At 37.1% G+C, this 21,801-nt stretch overlaps 1 protein-coding gene across 1 annotated transcript in view; it reads left to right on the top strand.

Annotated features, from left to right (window-relative positions):
• Positions 1 to 14,897: 14,897 nt before the first annotated feature.
• PASD1 (PAS domain containing repressor 1) overlaps positions 14,898 to 21,801 on the top strand; it is a 65,500-nt gene continuing 58,596 nt past the window's right edge. Inside the window, exons 1-4 of the mRNA XM_032474710.1 lie at positions 14,898 to 14,936; positions 15,092 to 15,147; positions 16,087 to 16,241; positions 19,835 to 19,923. Coding sequence (XP_032330601.1) covers positions 14,898 to 14,936; positions 15,092 to 15,147; positions 16,087 to 16,241; positions 19,835 to 19,923 — 339 coding nt within the window. The remainder of the gene's footprint in view (positions 14,937 to 15,091; positions 15,148 to 16,086; positions 16,242 to 19,834; positions 19,924 to 21,801) is intronic.

The following is a 21,801-nucleotide window of genomic DNA, read 5'->3' as shown; positions in this document are numbered from 1 at the left end:
TGTGCTTCTGTCTTTATTCCCTCCTCTCAGCTTTCAGAGTACTCTAAATGAATTTAACTCTCATCACTTTTGACCTTGTAGTTAGTTAATTATCTATTTACTAGTCTGATTTCTCAAAAGACATTCCATATCAACTTCATTTCTTTATCCCCCAGAGTCTGCCATAGAGGCCACACTTAGAAAATGTCTATCAAATGTCAAATGAATAAATAGGATTTAACTACACCCAACTCTTTGGGAAAGATGTGTTATCTGATGAGGGGAAGTTTACCTTTCCTCTAAAATTGAGTATCTACTTTTTACTTAAGAGCTATCTGGTAAGAGAGCCAGAATATTAGGAGGTAGAATTTTCTTTAATATGTTTTCTTTATTCTGTTCCTTACAGATGAACTATCAGTTATACTTTCTGAGTTTCTTGTTCTTCATTTTTGGTAAATTCTCAGGTTGATTTCTTTGGAGACGAATTAATACTGGAACATGGGGACTAAATTATGAAAAAGGGGAGAGGAATAGAATAGGGTAGAGGAAGCAAGTGTCATTGACTAAGCTTGGAAAGAGAGGCAATGCACAGCCAGCTCAGTTTTGCACAGTATTAGTGAGTAGCTGAAATAGGACATAGTTGTAATGTATCAAGGGTGGACAGGGACATTTTTCTGTTTAAATATCTGACTCTAGGAGACCTTAGAAACTATTCTCAACAACTCACCCTTGGATCTTGAATGAGTCTAAGGGTCTTAGCCTTGGCTTGATGCCATGGTCCACTAGGATAATGACAGCAACAAACACCCAAAGGGATTCTGGGAGACCTCTTGGGTGGGAAGAGGTGGAGCAGGGGCTTGAAACCCATAATCTCCAACTACTGGAGAAAGGAGAGAGGTGAGAAGGAATCGATGGAATGCACTTCAAGATTCTTACCACCTACAAAGCCCGAGTGCCGCTGTGCTTCAGCCTTGATGCTGCCTAGAGCCTGGAAGTACACTGGACTGTCATTCTTTGCTATAGACCAGAGATTCTCAAATACTCAAATCTTATGTCTCACAAATCACTGTCAAGGGACCTGGCTCTCACCAGGATAGAAACCAAACTCCTCTGTTTTTCAGCAAAGGGCACTGATGTGTTTAGATAATTTGTCAGCATATTTATGATTTTGGGTGAGTTTCAAGGACATTGTCAATTGCAGAAAGGTTATTGGACATAAATGGGATTGCTACAGAACTTCAAAGTAATTTGTTGATGAGCCAGTGAACCAGAATTGGAAGAAACATGAGCTGTTCATGCTTATTCTTGGTTAGTTGGAAGGTCATAGATGGAGAATGGAGGGGAGGGTGCAAGGAGGGTAGGTGGGAGATGACACATGACATTTGCAGATGGGTAAAGAGTTGAAAAAGGGCCAGTGCTGTCATGGAGAGACAGCACACTAGTGAGTGAATGATCAGATGCTGCCACTCTCAGGGTGGCCCTGAAAAATTTAGCTAATCTCTCTGGACCCCACTTTCCTCATATATAAAATGGGGATGATAATAGAACCTGGGATGTAGTGAGTGCTTAATAAATGTCATCTCATATTATTTCTATGTTTAACTTTTCTGAAAACTGTTCTATCTTTCTACTATTTTAAAGCTAAATTCAGTAAATATGATTGAATCTGAGCCCTATCCCAAGGGAAATTTATTGCTTAAATACAAGAATAACATAATGAGAATCTATAAGGAACTCTTATAGCAAGGGGCTTGAAGACAGATTCCTAACAAGTCCCACCCTAGTTTCTTTGTGATTTCTTTTAGGATTGGGACATATGAAAGCATCATAACTTGAAAAGCTAAGGTACTGCATTTATTCCCAATGCGTTTCAGGAGTGCCTGCATGTGCCAGGCTTGACAATTCTGAGCATGGGAATCCAGAGATGAGGATGACATTGTCTCTGCTCCTGTATAGCTCACCATCCATAAGGGAAGGCATTTAAAGCATCAATTTTAACCCCTCAATTAAAAAGGCTTTCATCAAGTTAAAACAGTGTTAATTCCAAAAGGTACATAGAACTGGAAAATACTGCAGACTTTTCAACTGAATTACCTTTTGACCACCATCATCTATTTCCTCCGCTCCCAATCATCTCTTCCCCTGTGCCCATCCTCTGGCAACCACCAGTCTGCTTTCTGTTTCTATGAGGTTTGTTTGTTTGTTCTTAGATTCCACATATGAGTGAGATCATGTAGTATTTGTTTTTCTGCCTGGCTTATTTCACTTAGCATGATGCCTTCAAGATCCATCCATGTTGTTGCACATAGCAGAATTTCCTTCTGATTTATGACTGAATAGTATTCCATGCGGAAAGTGAGAGGAATAGCCCCTTTCACACAGAGCTGTTTTTTTTTTTCAGGTAAATTTTTTTTAACATTTTTTAATTGAGTTATAGTCATTTTACAAGGTTGTGTCAAATTCCAGTGTAGAGCACAGTTTTTCAGTTATACACGAATATGAATATATATTCATTGTCACATTTTTTTCTCTGTGAACTAACATAAGATCTTGTGTATATTTCCCTGTGCTATACAGTATAATCTTGTTTATCTATTCTACAATTTTGAAATTCCTCTATCCCTTCCCACCCTCCACTCCCCTGGCAACCACAAGTTTGTATTCTATGTCTATGAGTCTATTTCTGTTTTGTATCTATGCTTTGTTTTTTTGTTTTTGTTTTTGTCTTTTAGATTCCACATATGAGTGATCTCATATGGTATTTTTCTTTGTCTTTCTGGCTTACTTCACTTAGAATGACATTTTCCAGGAGCATCCATGTTGCTGCAAATGGCGTTATGTTGTCGGTTTTTATGGCTGAATAGTATTCCATTGTATAAATATACCACTTCTTCTTTATCCGGTCATCTGTTGATGGACATTTAGGCTGCTTCCATGTCTTGGCTATTGTAAATAGTGCTGCTATGAACATTCACACAGGGTGTTTTGAGGATTAAATGATGGTTTGTGAAATACTCAACCCTAGCTATGTATGTAGTAAACTCCATAAATGTTGCCCTATGTCCTTAAACTCTCCCAACCGAACTCCTTGGGTCTTCTAGCCCAGTGCTTCTCAAAGGTTACTGTGCATATGCATTACCTGCAGATTTGGCACCATGATTATTCTGATTTAGCAGGTCAGGGGCAGCTTGTGAGTGTGATTTCAAGTAGGACCAATCCTGCTGAGCTGAGGGCCACATTTTAAATAGCAGAAGTCTAATGGGCATCCTTCATTTCAGCCTCAACTTCTTTCTAGCCATCTAATCCACCCCAGGGTGATATTTATAAGTTATCAATATCAATTATATCATTTTAAAATATCAGTTCAAGTCACAGCACTTCCAAGTGTCCTCATGAGGCACTTGGTAGATCAGGCTGACAGTTCTCCTCAGATTGATATTCAGGCCTTGGCTTCTGGCCCCAACCTACCTTCCTGAGTATTCTTTTTTTTCTTAATTAAAAAAAATAATTTTAATTTTTAAACTTATTTTTTAATTGAAGTAGAGTTGTTAGTTCCTGGTGTACAGCATAGTGACTCAGTTATACATATATATTCTTTTTCATATTCTTTTTTATTATAGGTTATTACAGGCTATTGAGTATTCTTGATTTCACTCACACTGTGCTGCTTGCTGGCAAGGCCTTGCACTTTTGTTTTGTTTGCATTCTTTTATTGGGGTAGTAAAAGATACATAACATCAAAGTTACCATTTGAACTATATTTTTAAGTGTACAACTGAGCAGCATTAAGTACATTCACGCTACTATGCAACCATTACTGCTTTCCATTTCCAGGAGTTTCTCATCATCCCAAACTGAAACTCTGTCCCTATTGAACAATATATGCTCATTTCCCCTGCCCCCAGTCCCTGGTAACCACTATTCTACTTTCTGTCTCTTATCACACTTTGTACTAGTGTTTTGTGTGGCTTTACTCTAGTAAGGCACTAGTGTAGGCATTCTGATGTCCATTATGTCAGTGACTCTCCACAAGAGCCCTGCAAAATGGTACTGTTATTATTCTCATTTTACAGATGAGGACATTGAGGCTCAGAAAGGCCCAAGTTCACATGCTAGGGAGCAGTAAGGACCGTCTGATGCAATCATACCATGAGGCCTCCCTTTGGTGCCCTTAGTCAGGCTCTATTTTCTGCCTATGATGTTCTTGCCGTCTACCGTTTGAAGCCTTTTGTGTCCACTACACAGTTCTCTCTGATATTGCTGTTTGTGAAGCTTCTAGTCTATCAGTGATTACTCCCTTGCCTTGAATCATTGGATTTATGTAGATGTCAGTCTTACCCTAAGTCTCTGAGCTGCCAAGGTAGAGTGGGAACAGGGATTGAATGAATTGCTGAAATTTCAGAACTGGCAAGACCATGGGACGGTTTTATAGAATATCCAGAGACTTAAATGGAATAAGACTTGGATTAGGAATTTAATGGATTGCTGATCTCTTTCAGGATATAATAATCCTTTGCCTTTTAGTATTCCTTGTTGCCTCAGGCTGAGAGAACATGCCAGACAGAATTCCCCAAAGTGCAAAAGCAATAAGAGATACACTTTTAGATCCAATTTTGTTTCTCTGCAGGTCTGGTAAAAATTTAGCCTGTCTGTCTTTTAGGAACAGGATTAGGTGGGTAATGGTATGCAAAAACCTTTGCCTGCTCATCAGCACTTTGGCAGGTAGGACTCAGTGTTTTCATTCATTTATTCATTCACCAAGCACTTATTCAGGTTGTTTTTTTCTGCCAGGAACATTTGGGTGCTGGGAATTTCACAATGGACACAACTGACCTGGCCCTGTCCTCAGAAGGAGCCACAAAGTCTGCAGAGAATCAGCTTCACCTTCGGTCTAGGAAAGAGTGGGCATATTACCTGTGCAGGTGTGTGCATGCCTGTGCAACTGGGCTCACTTCCCTCATTACCTGGATTCCCCTACTGCCTCATCCAGCCCAGCGCCCAGGCCTGTGCTCGCAGAAAGAACTCAAGTTTGAGAAAAGAAAAGCTTCGGTAGGCACTTTTCTCTTCTTCTTTTTTTTTTTTTTTCAGTGGAGGTTCTGGGGATTGAACCCAGGACCTTGTGCATGTTAAGTATGCTCTACCATTGAGCTATATCCAAACCCCAATAAAAGCTTCTCATTAGGGATACACCAAAGGAATCAGGAAGCCTGATCCTGTTTCTGGATCACTTTTGGAGCTTGACTATGCCAGTTGCCCTTCCTGGCTTATCTGGTGTTGTACCTAGCACACATGCTGCATAATCCACTCTAGACTAATTTCCATTCTTGATTTTATCTATTGGAAAATTATGTTCCATTAAGATGGATGAATAACTGATGAAATATAGTCTTATGAGGTATAATTTTTGAAGAAAATTTTGATTGAAAATAAATTGGAAAATTCCACTGACTCAGTTGATGTATTTATGCCATACACATTTAACATCATTACTGTCTCCATGAGAATTATAAATATTTCATTCTTTTTCACTGATTAAATATCTTTAATAAACCTTATATGACTAAGAGAAGATGACTTCACCCAACTTGATGCCATCATGCATTTTTCCCCTATAAATTTACAAAAACCAGACAAACAAACAAACAAACAACCCCCCCCAAAAAACTAACATCCTATTGAGATTTGGAACACCACTTTTCTGGAGCAGTTGTATATGAAAAAAAAATGTGTGTCTCTCTGTATAAAGAAAGAGTTGATCCTTGATAATGCATAACAAATTTTATAACTACAAATACATGGTGCGATTGTCTTCCACAATGTCATTTTCAATACTTTGAGGTTTTTAATTTAAAATAAACAAATATGGCAGCCTACAGTAATAGCCAAAGATGTATTCACCTCTACCTTCTGCTTTTCTTCAGACCCTCTCTGGTTTTCTTTAAAATTCTGTGTAAACATTTTCAATGATGCTTACACGAGCTAAACACTTTCTGGCCATTATTGCACTGTGAAGGCCACAAGGGTTCCTTTCTCTCTGTCAGTCCAGCTGAGCTGACTGACAGGTTGGCAGGGCAGGGGGAGGGGAAACCAAAGCACTGAGCTGAGCACAGTTTGGGCTGCCGCTGAAATAGGGCTAAATCTGCTAAATAGCCCATTAGGCCTCTCCGGATGTGGAAGTGTGAAGATGTGCTGTCTTTTTTGTGCTTTCTCTCTCTCTTCATGAAACAGAATATTTTTTATGATTGTGTTTGGTATTACCAGAAACTACTGGTGACAATTTCAACTCAGTTCTCTCCAGTGATACCCCTAACTTCCTCTTCTTCCATTGCCCTTTCTGTGGTACTTTGAGGACCCCTGATCTTTGCCCTCCTCCCAAATTTATTCCTACCACTTGACTATTGTGCTTGTTTCTCAGTGAACCTCTTCCATCCCTGCCCACAACTTGTTTACCTACTTAATTTTTGATTGCGGTCCAATATTTCAAGTACTTTTTCTGGCCAATATCCTTAGTGCTTCTTGTCCTCCTTGGTGCCCAGAAAGACTCTGAACAAGGGTCCATCTGATCATCGCCCTCCTCCACTCCGACATGCAGGCAGCAATGTCCTGCTGGAGAAGATGAGGCTTCTGTGCAGCTGGGTACCACTACAGAGTTGTGCTCTTCTACCTCGTGTTGCTGCTGCTGCTGAGGACATCCACTAGGTGTTCCTATGCCCTGACTCTGTACCCAGATCTGAGACACCACTTATCCATGACGTGCTAGATCTACCTGGCTGGCCCACTGCATGGAGACTCATCTCAGGGTTCTCTCATTCTTCTCATGGCAAGTGACATCAAGAAACCTCTCTGTATTGCAAAATTTTTGCCATTGCTTCCCTCTTGGAGAAGAATGCTATGTCCTCACAGTCCTTTAGATTATATATGGCTGTTAATATCAGTATCTTTAATTAAGGCTACAATTTATTGAGTGGCTGCTATGGGCCAGACATAGTGCCAGCCACTTTACATCTATTAACTTTAATTCTTACGAAAACCTTGCCATGTAGGTGTTATAATCCAGATTTTACAGTTGAGATGACTGAGACATAAAGATTAAGGAACTCACCAAGGGTCACACAATTATCAAGAGCTGGTGTTGGAATTTGAACCCAGGTCCAGTTGATTCCCAAGTCCAAACTCTTTACTGTTTCACCCTGGCTCTCATATTATTTTTGAGAGGTCTTTCTTAATTTTGAATATCACACATGCTAATTATAGCAAACTTGAAAAATGAAAAAAAAATTACCATGCATATTTCCATCACTCAAAGACACCTTTGAATGTTTTCTCCCAATCCTGTTTTCTACACAGTATTTTATGTGCTCACTTGTGGATCATGTTTAAAATGCTTGGGCTGATATAGTATATACAATACAATATACAATAGTTACCTTTTTCAGCTGATACACTAACAGCTATATATTCATAATACAGATTCTTCACTAACATGCTTTCCTCTGCATTGATTAAAAAACAGGAAAAATCCACTGTGGTGGGTTACAAATGCTGCGACTTTCCATGGAGCAAGAAATGTAATCTTGGGAAGAAGGATAAAAGGGAACTTGGACTCCTAGTCCTGGGCAAATGATACTCTATTTCAAATTGAAGAATGCAACAAGTGTAGACATTTCACATGAAACTTCATTTGAATTCAACCTTCCAAAGCCTCAAGCAGAACAGACAGGAGTGACTGAGTCCACGTATTTATCTGAATTTGTGGAGAATTTGTTGGAAAAGTCATCAGCCCTGAGATATGTAAGTAAATTCCTTAAATTCTAATGTTGTAGTCTTTACTCTAAGACTTTCTGCTGCCTTAGCTTTGCTACATAATCTTGCTACTCTGTCGCTCAGCAGCCTCTATTTGCTGGCTTCCACAACTGCAGAGTGCAGCAACTCTGAGACCCTTTAAGAGCAATCCAGGGGTGATGGAAATTTGAACACACTGGGTCTAGCTGAGTCCTGGAATAGTTCTCAGAATGTCTTCAGTTTGATTCTACTTCAGAATTAAACCTTTAGTGTCCTGTCGTCCTAAACTATTTGTATTGAGAGATTATACCAGGTGTTGTGTGTGTCATCTAGGCTCCAGACATGGCCCCTACGATAATGTCTCAAGAACATTAGCAGCGGAAGCCCAGATTTGATTGGCAAGTCACTTGTCTCCAGGGAAGATTGGTACTGCCATGGAGCCTGAACTGTGATTGTGTTAACTTACTTGGTTCTGGCAGTTAGGAGACTGAGAAACTGAGTGAAGAGTTCTTTGACTGTGGCTTTTATCCCAACTGAACACTGACCACCTTTGCCATTATAATTGTCATGCTAGGAAGTATCTGCTTAAGCGATTCTCAACCACAGGGAACCAATGATTAATTTCAGGAATCAGTTCATATTCTATTCCCATTATCCATCTATTCAGTGTGTTTTCTTGTGAACTAAAAAAAAAAAAGTATGTGTCTGTGCATACACACACACACACATATACACACACTGCAGAAAATTAAAAGTTGCCTTGCTTCCCAACAAGAACAAATTTTTGCAAGGTTGACCTTCTTGACCTTTTGACTTTTATATTATACTTTAGTAATAAAATTTGATGAGGCTTCAGATTATTTCCCATTGATTTTGGAAAGACACTCAGTGCATAACTCTTCTATTCTGAATGAAATAATTATTACTTTGCATAGGAAGGCTGGTTACTTTTAGCCTGAGAATTTATAACTAGGTGTATTCTTTTTTCAGTCTTAGCAGGTTTCTTCCCTGGCATAAGTTTCTAAGTCTTTGTCTTAGAAAGAATTACTGAGTGGAAAAGACTCAGTAATCAACGGATGTCTGTGCCTACCTTGTCCAATGAATAAGGAAAGTTATCAGATATTTCATGGTGTGTTTTGACTGTTTTCTCTGTGTAGAGCTAGGTGCTAATGGAAATCTCAGGCATTTAAAGCATGGCTCTTGTATTTAAATAGCTTGCAAACAAATTTCATTGCCGCCAAGGTAGAAAAAGGGCTATATTAAAACACACACACACAAACACACACACTCCATGGCAGAAATTTCAAAATTATAATGCTTCTTTTGCCATAAATCAAATTTCAATTTATGCATGGATCTGTTCCTTAGTGGGTCTCTTCTGTCTCATTCTATCCCTAAGTTTTGCACTGTTATTTATTTACTTAAATACTATATAGCTTTAAAATAAGCCTTGATGTATAGTAGAGCACATCCTTTTCCATTGTTGTTGTTCTGCGAACGTATTGTGGATATTTCTGACTTGTTGTTTTCCGTGGGAATTTTATAAATAACTTGTGAAGTTATACAGAAAACCAAACCAAGACAAAAAGAATCTACTGGGATTACATGAATTTGATTGGGGAGATCTGATAGCTTTATGATACTAGGACTTCCTATCCAAGGATATGACATATCTTTCTATTTATTTAGATCTTTTATATACATCAATAAAGACATTATTTTCTGTGTAATGGCCTTGCACATTTTTGTTAAATTAACTGCTAAGCACTGTATAGTTTCTTTCCTGTATGAAGAAACATGTAAATGTTATTTGAGAACATGAAAAATTGCTTTCAGTAACTAGACAGATTTAACTTTTCTTGATGTAAATATATAACACTACAAAATATATATAATGCAATTTTAATAAATTACATTAGATTATTGCTGTTTTAGGAATTAAAATTTAATATTTATAATCATTCAGTTAGAAATATTGTGTAATTTTCTTTGTTTAAACCTTTTCTAAAGATTTCTTCTTTGACCCAGAAATTATTTAGAAGTATGTTATTTAATTTCCAAATGTTTGAAGGGGTTTCCAGATATCTGTTTATTTGTTTATTATTGGGCTCTAATTTAATTCTGTTTTGACCAGAGAACATAATCTCTGTATGATTTTAATGCTTTAAATTTACTGAAACTGGTCTTATGGCCCAGCACATTTTGAATCATTATGACTGTTACAGATAGAATGGAAAGTGACAGTTATAGATAGAATGGAAAGTGTGTGTTCTATAGTTGCTGTGCACAGTGCTCTGTAAACAAATGGGGCCAAGTGTAGTAAGAGTTCAATATCCTTACTTATTTTCTGTTTATGTGTTCTACTGATTACTGATGGAGGAGTGTTGAACTCACCAGCTGTAATTGTGGGTTTGTTTGTTTCTTCTTTCAGTTCTTACTTCATTTTGAAACTTTGTAATTAGGTGTATATCTATTTAGGATTGTTATGCCTTCTTGGTTGACCCCTTTATGTCCTCCTTTTCTCTAGCACTTTTCCTCACCTGGAGCCTTTGTTATTAATTAGCCATTCAAGCTGTAGGCTTACATGGTATATATGTTCCTATTCTTTTACTTGTAAGCTATCTGTGCCTTTACATCGGTAAGGTGAGTATCCTGTAGACAGTATAGTTTGGTCTTACCTTTTTACCCAGTTTTGATAATCCCAGGCTTTACATTTGTGTCTTTAGTCTATTGACAGTTAATAGAATTATTGATATGGTTAGTTTCAAGTCTACAATCTTATTATATGTTTTCTGTTTGTCCCATTTGATCTTTGTCCTCTTTGTCTTCTTTTTCTGCTTTCTTTTGGATGAAATGAGTAATTAGTATCCCATTTTATCTCTTTTGATTTATAATCTATATCTCATGTGTGTTTTATTTGTTGCTCTAGGCAGTTTATAGTATACATTTTTAATTTCTTACTGTCTGCTGTGAATTAATATGGTGCCATTTTATGTATAATGTAAGAACCTTGCAACAGTAGATTTTTGTTTTCCATCCTCCTGTCTTTTGTGTTATTATTGTCATAGGTTTGATTTCTACATATATTATAAACCCTACAGTACTTTGTTTTTATTTCAGTTATCTTTTAAAGAAATTAGAAATGAAAAATTATTCTATATTTATTCACATGTATATTACTTCCAGTGCTTTTCACTTCTTTATGTAGATCTTTGTCTCCATCTAGCATTTTTTCCCTTCTACCTGAAGTCCTTCCTTTATCATTTCTGGTAGTGTTAGTATGCTGGCCTTGATTTCTTCCAGATTTTGTTCATCTGAAGATGTCTTTATTTTACCTTCAATTTCTTTGAAGGATATATTTTTGCTGGATATAGAATTCTAGGCTGATTTTTACCCCCAGAACTTTAAAGATGTTTCATTTTCTTTTGGCTTGGGTTATTCTGATGGGAAGTCAGACAGAGGGTATTCTTTTTCCCTCTCTATTAAATGTGCTTTTATTTATGTTTGCTTTTAAGACTTTCTCTTTGTAACTGGCTTTCATCAATTTGTTTATGATGTGCCTTGGTTAGTTTTTCATTGTATTTATTTTCTTGGATTTATTGAGCTTCTTGAATATATGAGTTTATATTTTTCATCCAGTATGGGGAAAAATTGGCCATTATTCAAATTTTTGTCTCCCCTTTCTGGGAATCTAGTTACATATATATTTTAGATTGCCTGACATTATCCCTTACCAAAGCTGTGTTCATTTTTTCAGTCTTTTTTCTCCACTCTGCTGAATGAAACTCAAATATCTTCCAGCCACATGTAAACTGTGAGTGTTAGCTTTGAATTTACTGTATTTGTTCTTTCTGGTAGGTATTCTTTGGTCTTATAGCGTGTCACCTTCCACAGGCAAACTTAGTATTCAGCCAAAGATTCAAGCGAATGTGTATTCAGATTTCTGGAGTTTTGGGGGTTTTTTTGTTTTTTATAGGTCCTTTCTTTCTGGTATTATGCTCCACAAATTCCCACTATCTTGGCCTTCCTGAACTCTTATTTCTGTCTCCTAATCTTAGTGAGACTGTTTAGGATTCTGCTCACTGGACCATGGTCTGGATGTAATTTTAGGTAGAAAGCTGGGATATATTGTAGCACTCATCTTTTTTTCAGTCTTATCTCAGTGATCACAGGCATGTGCTTCCTGATGTACCACGTATGCTGCAATTTGTCCAGTTTCCTAGTTGTTTATGGCAGGAGGATTAGTCCCATATCAGTTATTCCATGGCCATAAGCAGTAGGTCCCTATACATTTTGGTTGCTATTGTATTTTTTAAATTTTTTTTCTAATTTTGGTTGCCAGGTATATAGGAACAAAATTAATTTTTAAATATTTTTGTACACAAGAAAACATTTCTGAACTATTTAATAATTTCTCATAAATTGCAGAATCTCTTGGATTTTCTGTGTAGATAATCATAGTATTCATGACTGAGGACAGTTTTATTTTTCCTTTCCAAGAGTTATTAATTTTATTTATTTTTCTTATATTAATGCATTGGTTACTACGTTCAGCACTGTATATTAAATGTTTTAGCAACCACTCTTGGTTTTTTTTTCCCCTGAGTCTAAAGAATTCTTTAATGTTTCATCTTTAGGTATGATGTTTGTATGTTTTTGGTTGATTCCCTTTATCAGTTTAACAAAGTTCCTATCTATACCTAGTCTGTTAAGGATATTTTTAAAGTCATATATGTGTGTTGAATTACATAAAATGCATTTTCTGCATCTATTGATATGGTCACATTCTTTTTCTTTTTGTCTGATATGATGTTGAATTATATGGGTGGCTTCGCTCTTTATCTGTTTTGCATGTAATTGGAGATACCTGTTATTTAAATATTTGAAAGCATCCATCTGTGAAAGCATTGGGGCTATTTTGTCTGGGTTTGGTTAGGGTGTTTTTCTGTGGATAAATTTTTAATTACTGAATTTCTTTACATTTATAGGATTTATTCAAATTTTCTTTGTATTATTAAATATGTTTGGGTAAAATACTTTTTTTCTAAGAAATACTCCATTTTGTCTCTGTTTTCAAATGTATGGGCACTGAGTTGGTAATACTGCTTTTACCATCTCTTTTGTTCATAGGTATGCACTTTCATTCCAAAATGTATCTTCTCCCTTATTTCTTGATCTGGTGTAAGAATGGTTTTTTAAAATTTTATTTTAGAAACAGATTTTTAAATCTGTTCTATTATGCCTTTATTTTGGATTGTGTCATATTTTTGGTCCTATGCTTATTATTTCCTTATTTCTCCTTTCTTTACCTTTACCCTTATTTTTACAATTTGTTTTGATGACAGCTTAGCTCATTTATTTTTACTTTTTTCCTAGTAAGCACTTATGGGTATAAATTCTCAGTACTGCTTTAGCTACATTTTACAGGTTTTACTATGTAATATTCTTACAAGTCTTCAGTACTTAAATATTTGCTGATTTCTAAAGCTATTTAGGAAATGTTGTCATTGCTATTGTTTTAAGTATCCAAGTGTATAGCATTTTATATTATCTTTTTGTTCTTGATTTCTAATTCAATTGCATTAGGGCCAGAGCATATGGTCTGTATGATACTATTCTTGGGTATTTGTTGATCTGTTTTATTGCCTAGAATGGCCTAGCTGTCTTTTGTGTTCTGAAATTTCACTATGATGCTTCTAAATGTGGTATTATTTGAATTTATCCAGATTGGGTCACATTTTCCATTCTGGAAAAAATTCACCTATTAGCTCTTTACTGCCTATCTCCATTCTTGCTAATCTTTTCATCTGGAAGTCCTAGTAGATACACTAGGCCTTCCCATTCTATCCTTCATGCATCATAACCTCTTGTATTATATTTTCCATTTTATTATCTCTCTATAAAGGTAATATGGTAAATTTCCTCATATCTGTATTCCATTTACTAATTTTCTCATCTGGCTTATCTTAATATATTGCTTGATCCATCCTTTTAAAATTAATTTTGTTGAACGTGTTTCTACAGAATTTCTCGTTTGTTCTTTTTTACACCTACTTTGTCTTTTTTCATATTTTCAGTTCCTTGTATTTTTGTTTTTAATATTTTGAACAATTATTTTATAATGGCTTTCAGATATTTCAATTATGAAGTTCTTGGAGATCTCATACTGTTGGAGGAAAGGAAGGTGTATGTGTGTGTCCTAATTCTAGCACATGGTAGATTGTTTTCTTACGTGTTTTCTAATTTTGGATGGTGAGCTCATCTTCAGCTGGTGCCTTATCTGTGGAAATTCTGTAGAACCTGGCTTTAGAGAGTATCTCTCTAGAATGGTTTGGTCTTTGCTTCTCCCAGAACCTTAAGATTGACTCAGTCTAATGACACCCTTTTTCCCTCCATGCAGAGAACAGACCAAGAAGTACAAACTTCCTTGTTTTCTTCCTTTGCTAGTGGAAGGATTTTCTAAATGAAACTGTAGCCTCTAGGAGTCTGGGTTATACCTAGGGAGTGGGTGGTGGGTTTTAGTTTCAATTCCCCACATGGAGTCTCCTTCACCCAGTAGGGCATCTAATGCCCAAGCTGCCTCGTTGCATAGCTGTGCTTTTTTTCCATCCCCACAATAGCACAGGTTGGTATACTCACCAATTGTTCTCAGTGTCTTCTCAGTGTTTGACCCCTGAGCTTCCTCTTATTTTCTTGCGAGCATTTGCAAGAGGTTTGCTACTCCTTCTTGTTTAACACACATGTATTTGAATATCATTGACTTCTATCTTGAGATTTAGACCTTGAGGTGTTATGTGAGTCTAATTATACAATTTGAAGCAGAGAAGTTTTATGATTTCAGGGTCATTTCTTATATGACCAGGATTTCCATGATATCAACAGTAAATGAAGATTTTGTCTGTTGTGGTATGATATTGTGGCTAGATCTGAAGCTTTCAACCCACGTCTGTCTTTGTTTCATTAAGTGTTCTTGAAATTAGTGGAAATTAGAGGAATTTAAGGGTATGGAATTAAATCTACAAATATTTGACTTTTGGGCTATGTTATGTAACTTCACAGAATGTTTTTGTGACTTTTTCAAATATATTCATTTGTAATGTTATTGTGACAAACATTCATTCATTAGGGATCACACAATGAAGCAAGTCTTCAACATCTACATAACATATGAGAAGGTAATTGGTACTTAATGAAATTCTATCTTTAAAAGAAGTAGGCATTCCTTGAGGGAAAAATGCTACGCAACTGAGAATTTTGATTAGTCTTATTGTTTTATGGGATTCATCATGGACTGATTTCTTAGTAAAATGTTGCTCCACTTTGATTTCAGAATTCTTTGTTACATCACCAGATAATGGATGAGCATGAGAGAGAAAATGAGAAGAGGTATAAATTCATAACTGACTGATATTTCTGTCCAAGCCCTCTCCCCTGCCCTCTACTCCCATTTCACATCTAGTAAAATCCTACTTCCTCGGGGAAACTTGACTCACTCAGGGATGTTTGATCTCTCTGGTTGGTGTTCCATACCCCCTAGCCCCAACTCTACTATAATACTTAATACATTACCTATGTGCTTGACAGCCTCCTCATCAAACCGTGTCCTCCATGTCTTGCATAGCGGCTGCCCAGAGCTGACAGTAAATAAATGGATTTTACTCCCTGATAGGTTGAGAAGCCTGTTTTGGAACCTTGGCTTGGCTGAGTTTAAATTCATTTACATATGAGAAAATAAATTACCTTCTTTTTCCAATTCAAGAATCTCAAGTAAATTCCAGTACACTAATCAAAAAGTTTTTGTCAGAATTTTTCAATATAGTCTGTCTTTTATAAAGGTTAAAAAAAACGTAATTAGCATTTTATTGCTCAGCCTTCTCTTTGAGAAGGAGCACTGGTTTTGAGAGAGCCTCTTGAGTAATTACAGATCATTTAGAAATAATTTTCTTTAATAATAAGTTCTCTTGTAAAAGCAGGTAAGAATATATGATGAAAAGACCCATCATTAAATTCAAATCAATTTAGATTTATTTTATATAATTCATGGGCCACTGTGCTTTGCTATGGAAGATATGGAGACAGATATGGTCCTAACCTACCATCAAAGACCTCACAGTCTAAAGGATGTGAGATTGGCTTTCATTTGCTTGTTTTAATATTGACAGTTTTTGTTTTCTTATGAGTTATCAAGGGACTGGATTTTTGCTCAAATGTTGACATTAACATATCCCTTTTTCTCTTCTTATTTCTCCCCATCCATTGTTCCATCATCTGAATTCCAGCCCTCCCTTTATTATTAATAAAACTTGATTGTTTTTTGTCAATTAGGGATAAAGTTGATGAATCTGAAAATAAAAGGAAGGAACACATCAATGCCATCTTCACAAAACTGCGTGCCATGCTGCAAAATCATGGTTATCCTGTGAAAGGAGACAGAGCTAAAATGTCACAGAGCACTGCCGCCCTTTCACAGAAGAATGAAGGTTAGAACTGAGCACCCTGACATATCCTTATAGCTTTCAATTAGCCATATTGAAAATGAGTTGTGGGTTAGACAGCTGGATCTCTCCGTTTACCTCAAATATCTTTGGGAGGGCTTAATGATGAGATGAGCTCCTGAAGCACCTTCTAATACCTGGATATTTAGTTTCTCCCAATTCATAAGTTTGTTTATGGTCAATGCTGAAAATATTATTGAGATTCATGCAAAGGTGGAACAAAGAAATGAGAATTAGTAGACGTATACTGGGTAATAGTAATTCAAATTGCTGTATCGTAAGCACTTGAAGCCATGTAGTAAATGTTGCTGAGGGAACATGGCCCCAAGGGTGTAAAATAGTACCTATAGTACTTAAGTAGGTGTGAATCAAAAAATTTGAGCAGTTTATGCCCATAAACACGTAATTGTGCTGTAAACATCCCTTACCTTAAAAAAATATTTTTGTGACCCCATGATACCTCCAGCTGTTACCGTATTTCTGTGCCCCCGTCACAGCAAAACTTCTTGAAATAATGGGTTAGACCCTGTCTCCACTTCCTCATGCCTCATTCTCTCCTCAGCCCACTTCCCTGAGGCTGGAGCTCCTCCCACTACAGTATAACTACTTTTGTCGGGAATAGCAGTGGCCTCCACGTTGCTGAATCCATCGGTTCCTTGACTGTCCTCATCTTTCATGACCTTTCAAAAACATTTGACAGGTGACCACTCCCTCATTTTTCTCTTGGCTTCCAGGATAACTGAATAACTGTATTCTGATATCTCTCTGAGCTCACTGGACATTCCTGCTCTGTCTTTTCTTGCAGTCCCTACTTCTCTTTTCAATGTCTACTCATCAGTGTGCCCCAGGGCTCAGTTCAAGGACCTTTGCTATATCTATGCTCGTATCTTAGGTGATCTCATCCAGTCCCTTCATTTGAAGTGCCACCTGGGTATCAATGCCCTCCACTTTTCAAATCTATCTGCATCCTTGACCTCATACCTGAGCTCCATATTTGAGACTCACACTCATTTTTTAACTGAAGTATAGTTGATTTATAATGTTGTGTTAGTTTCTGATGTTCAGCGTAATGATTCAGAGATATATATATATATACACATTCCTTTTCCTATTCTTTTTCATTATAGGCTATTGCAAGCTATTGAATATAGTTCTATACAGTAAGACCTTGTTGTTCAGCTCACACTCATTATTCAATCAGTGAGAGAGTTCCCTACATGACTTCTTCACTTGGATCTGTAGGGATCTGTAGTAGGAAAGGTAACATGGCCATTAAGGAACTCCTGATTCCTCACATTCTCATGTCTGGTTCTGCCAATTTCAGTAAATGGTACCACCATTCTTTTAGCTGCTTTAGCTAAAAATCTGGAAATCATTTTTGTGTCCTCCATTTCTCTCACCTCCTCACCCAATCCATCAGCAAATCCTTTGGACTTTACCTCTAAAAGATATCCCAGATCCATCCACTTCAGCCTATTTCCACAGCCTTGGTGTGCCCATCTCATCCAGGCCACCACTGTCTGCTTCTTTTGAAGATGCTTTCCAAGCAAGACTCTCTTGCTTTGGCTCTCACTCCCCAGTTTGACCTATTTTTCACAAAGATCCATAATGATCTTTTAAAAACATATGTCATTCTCCTGCTTAAAAGCACTTCATGTTCCATTCAGAATAATGCCAAATCCCTACCATGTACCCCACATAACCTGCTCCTGCCTATGTCTCAGACTTCATTTACTACTACCCTATCCCTTGGTCACCCTCCAGTAGCCCCTTTGGCCTCCTGTTATTTAAATAGGCCAAATTCTTTCTTGCTTCCCTTTGTACTTCCTGCTTCCTTTGCCTGAGATGCTTTGTTTGCACCCTGGTTTTCACCTGGCTGTGATCCTGTCATTCCTGAGCTTGGCTCAGCTGTTACTTTCTCAGCAAGGCTTTTCCTGAGCAACCAGTCTAAATTACTGTACTTAAAGAGATATAGAATCACCGGTTCCATTGTCTATGTGTTGGTTATCTGTCTACCTCCCCCATCAGTCTGTATGATACAAAAGGACAGGCACTTTATTTGTCTTGTTCATACTCTGTCCTGGGCCTCTGAAACAGAGTAGGGTACATAGTAGGAGCCCAGCAAATATTTGTTAAATAAATGAATGATGAATGATTTTCAGTTTACCAAGAATGACTGAGTCTCTGTTGTGAGTTAAGGACTATGATGGACCCTAGGGTTTGGGTGAAGAATTGGGTATGGTATCCACCCTAGAAGCAAAACAAGAACAAGTTCATGGGTAATAGTAAGGTAGAAAAGCCCTTTATAGTTGATTTATAAAATACATTGGTTTTGTTTCTTGAAAATATATGGACTCTATTCTGTCTTCTTGATTTCTTTGCAGGGAGTATAGGAGGTGAAAGTCACTAGGTGGAGCTGAAAGTTAGTGAAGAGATGACCTCTGAAATCAGCTGTGGGAGAGTGTCATGGGTTGTCTCCTAAGTTTGAGGAGCTGTGATGAGAATTGAGTTTCCAGTCTGGGACAGTAATCAAGATCACAATATTGAGGCAGTCGTGCAATGGGCATGGTTTAGTTTTCATATTATTTCTACTTCCTGCGTAACTACACACCTACTTCCCATTCCCCCTTTAGTGAGGGTTCTGGAGCTCTTCTGCTCGTGCTTGGCCCCCTTCTTATCCAAATCTTCTCATGGGAAAGAATTGGAGATGCCTGCCCACCAGGAAAGCAAGTGCTGCTTTCAGAATTGTCCTTGTCAAGAGATTGAATATTTTTGATAGGGATCGAAGTCTTATGCCAGGGGTCTGTGACATTTTTGTGAGGAGAAGAAACTAACATTTGTTAACATACATTAAAATAACTGGAGACTGAAGGGCTGGTTAGTGAGGTCTCTGAATTAGTGAACTTAGTGGAGTAGATGGGATTGGGGGAGGTAGAGAGGGGCAGATGTTGACAGTAAAGGCTCCAAGTGAGCACAAGAGCTGAAACACTGCTCATTCGAAAAACCAGAAAATCTTCAAGAATGGATAAGGGTATATGGCAGATAGAAGAGTGTCAACAGCTTTGGAGAGTTCCAAGATGAGGCTTAAAGATTTTCTAGTTAAGGGCCCCTGCTAAAAGCTTAATTAGATGAAACTAAATGATGGCATTCCCTGTTTTGGCCAGGGATTGGGAAGATTTTAGATGCCTGAATACATCTACAGCACTTGACACAGCCTGTACCATATCAGGCATATGATGAATACTGGGTTTTGATAGAATTCAGATAGAAGTCATTAAAGAAATCAAGGAAAGGAAAGACTGGAGGTTGAAAATTAAAAAGTTGTTAGAGTGGTCATAATGTGTATAGTAGAAATTGAGTTGGATGATCTTCAAGGTCTTTTTCAATTCCAAACAGTTTGTTTATGATCATTTATAAGCAGTTAGTTATTCTACATCAGATCCTTCATTAGCACTCAGAATTTTCTCATGAGAGTCTTTCTATAAAACCAATTATAACTTTGAAAAATCTAATACCCATAAGCTAATCACTTTAATGTGACATTTTAATTTTAATCCTTTCTTCTTTTTTCTAAAAAGGCAAAGTCAATCCAGAAATGTCTCAAGAGAAATCTAGCTGGATTCCATCATTTCAAAGCTATGAAGTATTCAACCATATGACTCTACAAGTAAGAAGGGATTTGTTCTTTGATTACTTCATATGTGGAATACGTGCAATAGAAGATAAATAAGAGTGTTTTCCAAAGTGTGGCTAGGAGACCCCGCAAATCAGAATTACCTCGGGAGCTTGGTAAAAATACAGGTTCTTAGGACTCACCTTAAACTGTCTGAATGAAAATCTCAATCCTGCTGAGGCCAGGACCCTGCATTACTAATAGATTCCCCAGATCCTTCTGCCAGCTGAACCCTATGATCTCGAGTGACAACGAAAATGAACAATTCTTTACATAGGTTAGTGGCAAGTTAAGTAATTATCTGGTAGACTCACTCAACACCGATTGTTAGACTCTATGGAATAAGCCTTTAAGTCTTATTGTTTTCCTCAAGGTCATGAGATGTTTATGGTTTCTAGCTCCAAAGAAATTGGTAAGATCCACTAACTTCAAAGGCCACAAACTTAAGCCTGAATGACCCTGGTCTTTTGAGTCAGACACATAGGGACATGTCACTTAGTTGTTATATGTCCTTGAGAGAATTACCATCTCTGAGCTTTGATTCCTTTCCCTGGAAAACATCTCCATTTCACAGAGTTGTGAGAATAAAGTGTGCTTTCTCCCTCTCTTTTCCATGTCATTTCATTTCTCTTATTTTCCATTTCTTTGTCTCCTTGAGTTGCAGTCTGCGTCATTTCTTCAGCTCTGTCTTCCAGTTCAAAAATGATCTTTCCAGTTATGTTCTACCATGATATTTAACCTATACATGAATTTTTATCTTCATGATATCATTTCTGGACATTTTTCTTGATGATTTTTCAAAATCTACCTAGTCAGTTGTGAATCTTTTGTTCCTTCATCATATTTTCAATCCTTTTAAGAATTTATTTAAGCATATTAAGCATACTTAGTTTCTGTTCTATCTCTGATAATTCCAGTATCTGCAGTTTTTGAATCTGATTCTGCATTTTATTATTTATACTGCCCCTTGTTCATGATTTTTCATTTCTCCCATGTTTATTAATCATTTGTTATAAGCTCATGTTATTTGTAAATTTACCTATATGAATTTTTTGAGCCCTGGTTTTAAGACTATTCTCTAGAAGTGCTTTCAATTTCTTTTTACTAGCTATCTGGGGTCAGGACGCTTTTAAAGTCAATAATAAGTGTGGAGTGTTGACAGTTACACAGGTAGTTTGTTGATTCCAGCTCCGACTCTTTGTGAGTGTGGGCTTCTGTTGAACAATTCCCAGATGAGACTCATTTTTCTTTTCCTTTTCTAGCCAGAGCTGAGGTTGAGGCAAGATGGGCAAGATACAAATTCCCTGCCTCCCTTTTCTGTATAAGATCTTTCTATTTTGCCTGCTGAGAATGTTACCCTTTGGGAGGTCTGGCTTTATGCAGGAGTCTGTGATTTCACCTCCCACCTTGTGCAGGCCCCAGCTTTGCTTTCTGTCCCTCAAGCTCTCTGCCATCAGTGTGGCGCAGATATTCCTAAGGCTCCAGTATCCTCTTACCTCTGAATTCTCATGCTGTAGTTATTTCTGATATCAGATTGTTTCCCTTACTTTACTGTAAGCTTGGCCCTGTTTTGAAATAGAAGGTTTTTACATATTTTATTCATCATTTTAAGCTTTTCTACCAGGAGGCATTTGTCTGTATATCTAATCCATTATATAGCAGGAAAGGGGTTGCACTACCCGTATTTATAAATAGATGGTTAAAGTAACCATAAGTGAAAATGCCCTCCAAAATATTCTTACTGGTTTTGAAATTAATTTTGAATTAAACATGAAACAACCTACACATGGAAATGAATCTTCCTAGCGTGTGTTGGAGAGTTTTGTGCTAATTGGGTGTACATTGAAATTTGTTTGTCTAAGTGACACATCA

The sequence above is a fragment of the Camelus ferus genome, chromosome X, assembly GCF_009834535.1.
Source record: "Camelus ferus isolate YT-003-E chromosome X, BCGSAC_Cfer_1.0, whole genome shotgun sequence".
In the NCBI taxonomy this organism is placed as follows: Eukaryota; Metazoa; Chordata; class Mammalia; order Artiodactyla; family Camelidae; genus Camelus; species Camelus ferus.
Note: the sequence above shows the minus strand (reverse complement) of the source record. Positions and strands in the feature narration are given on the sequence as shown.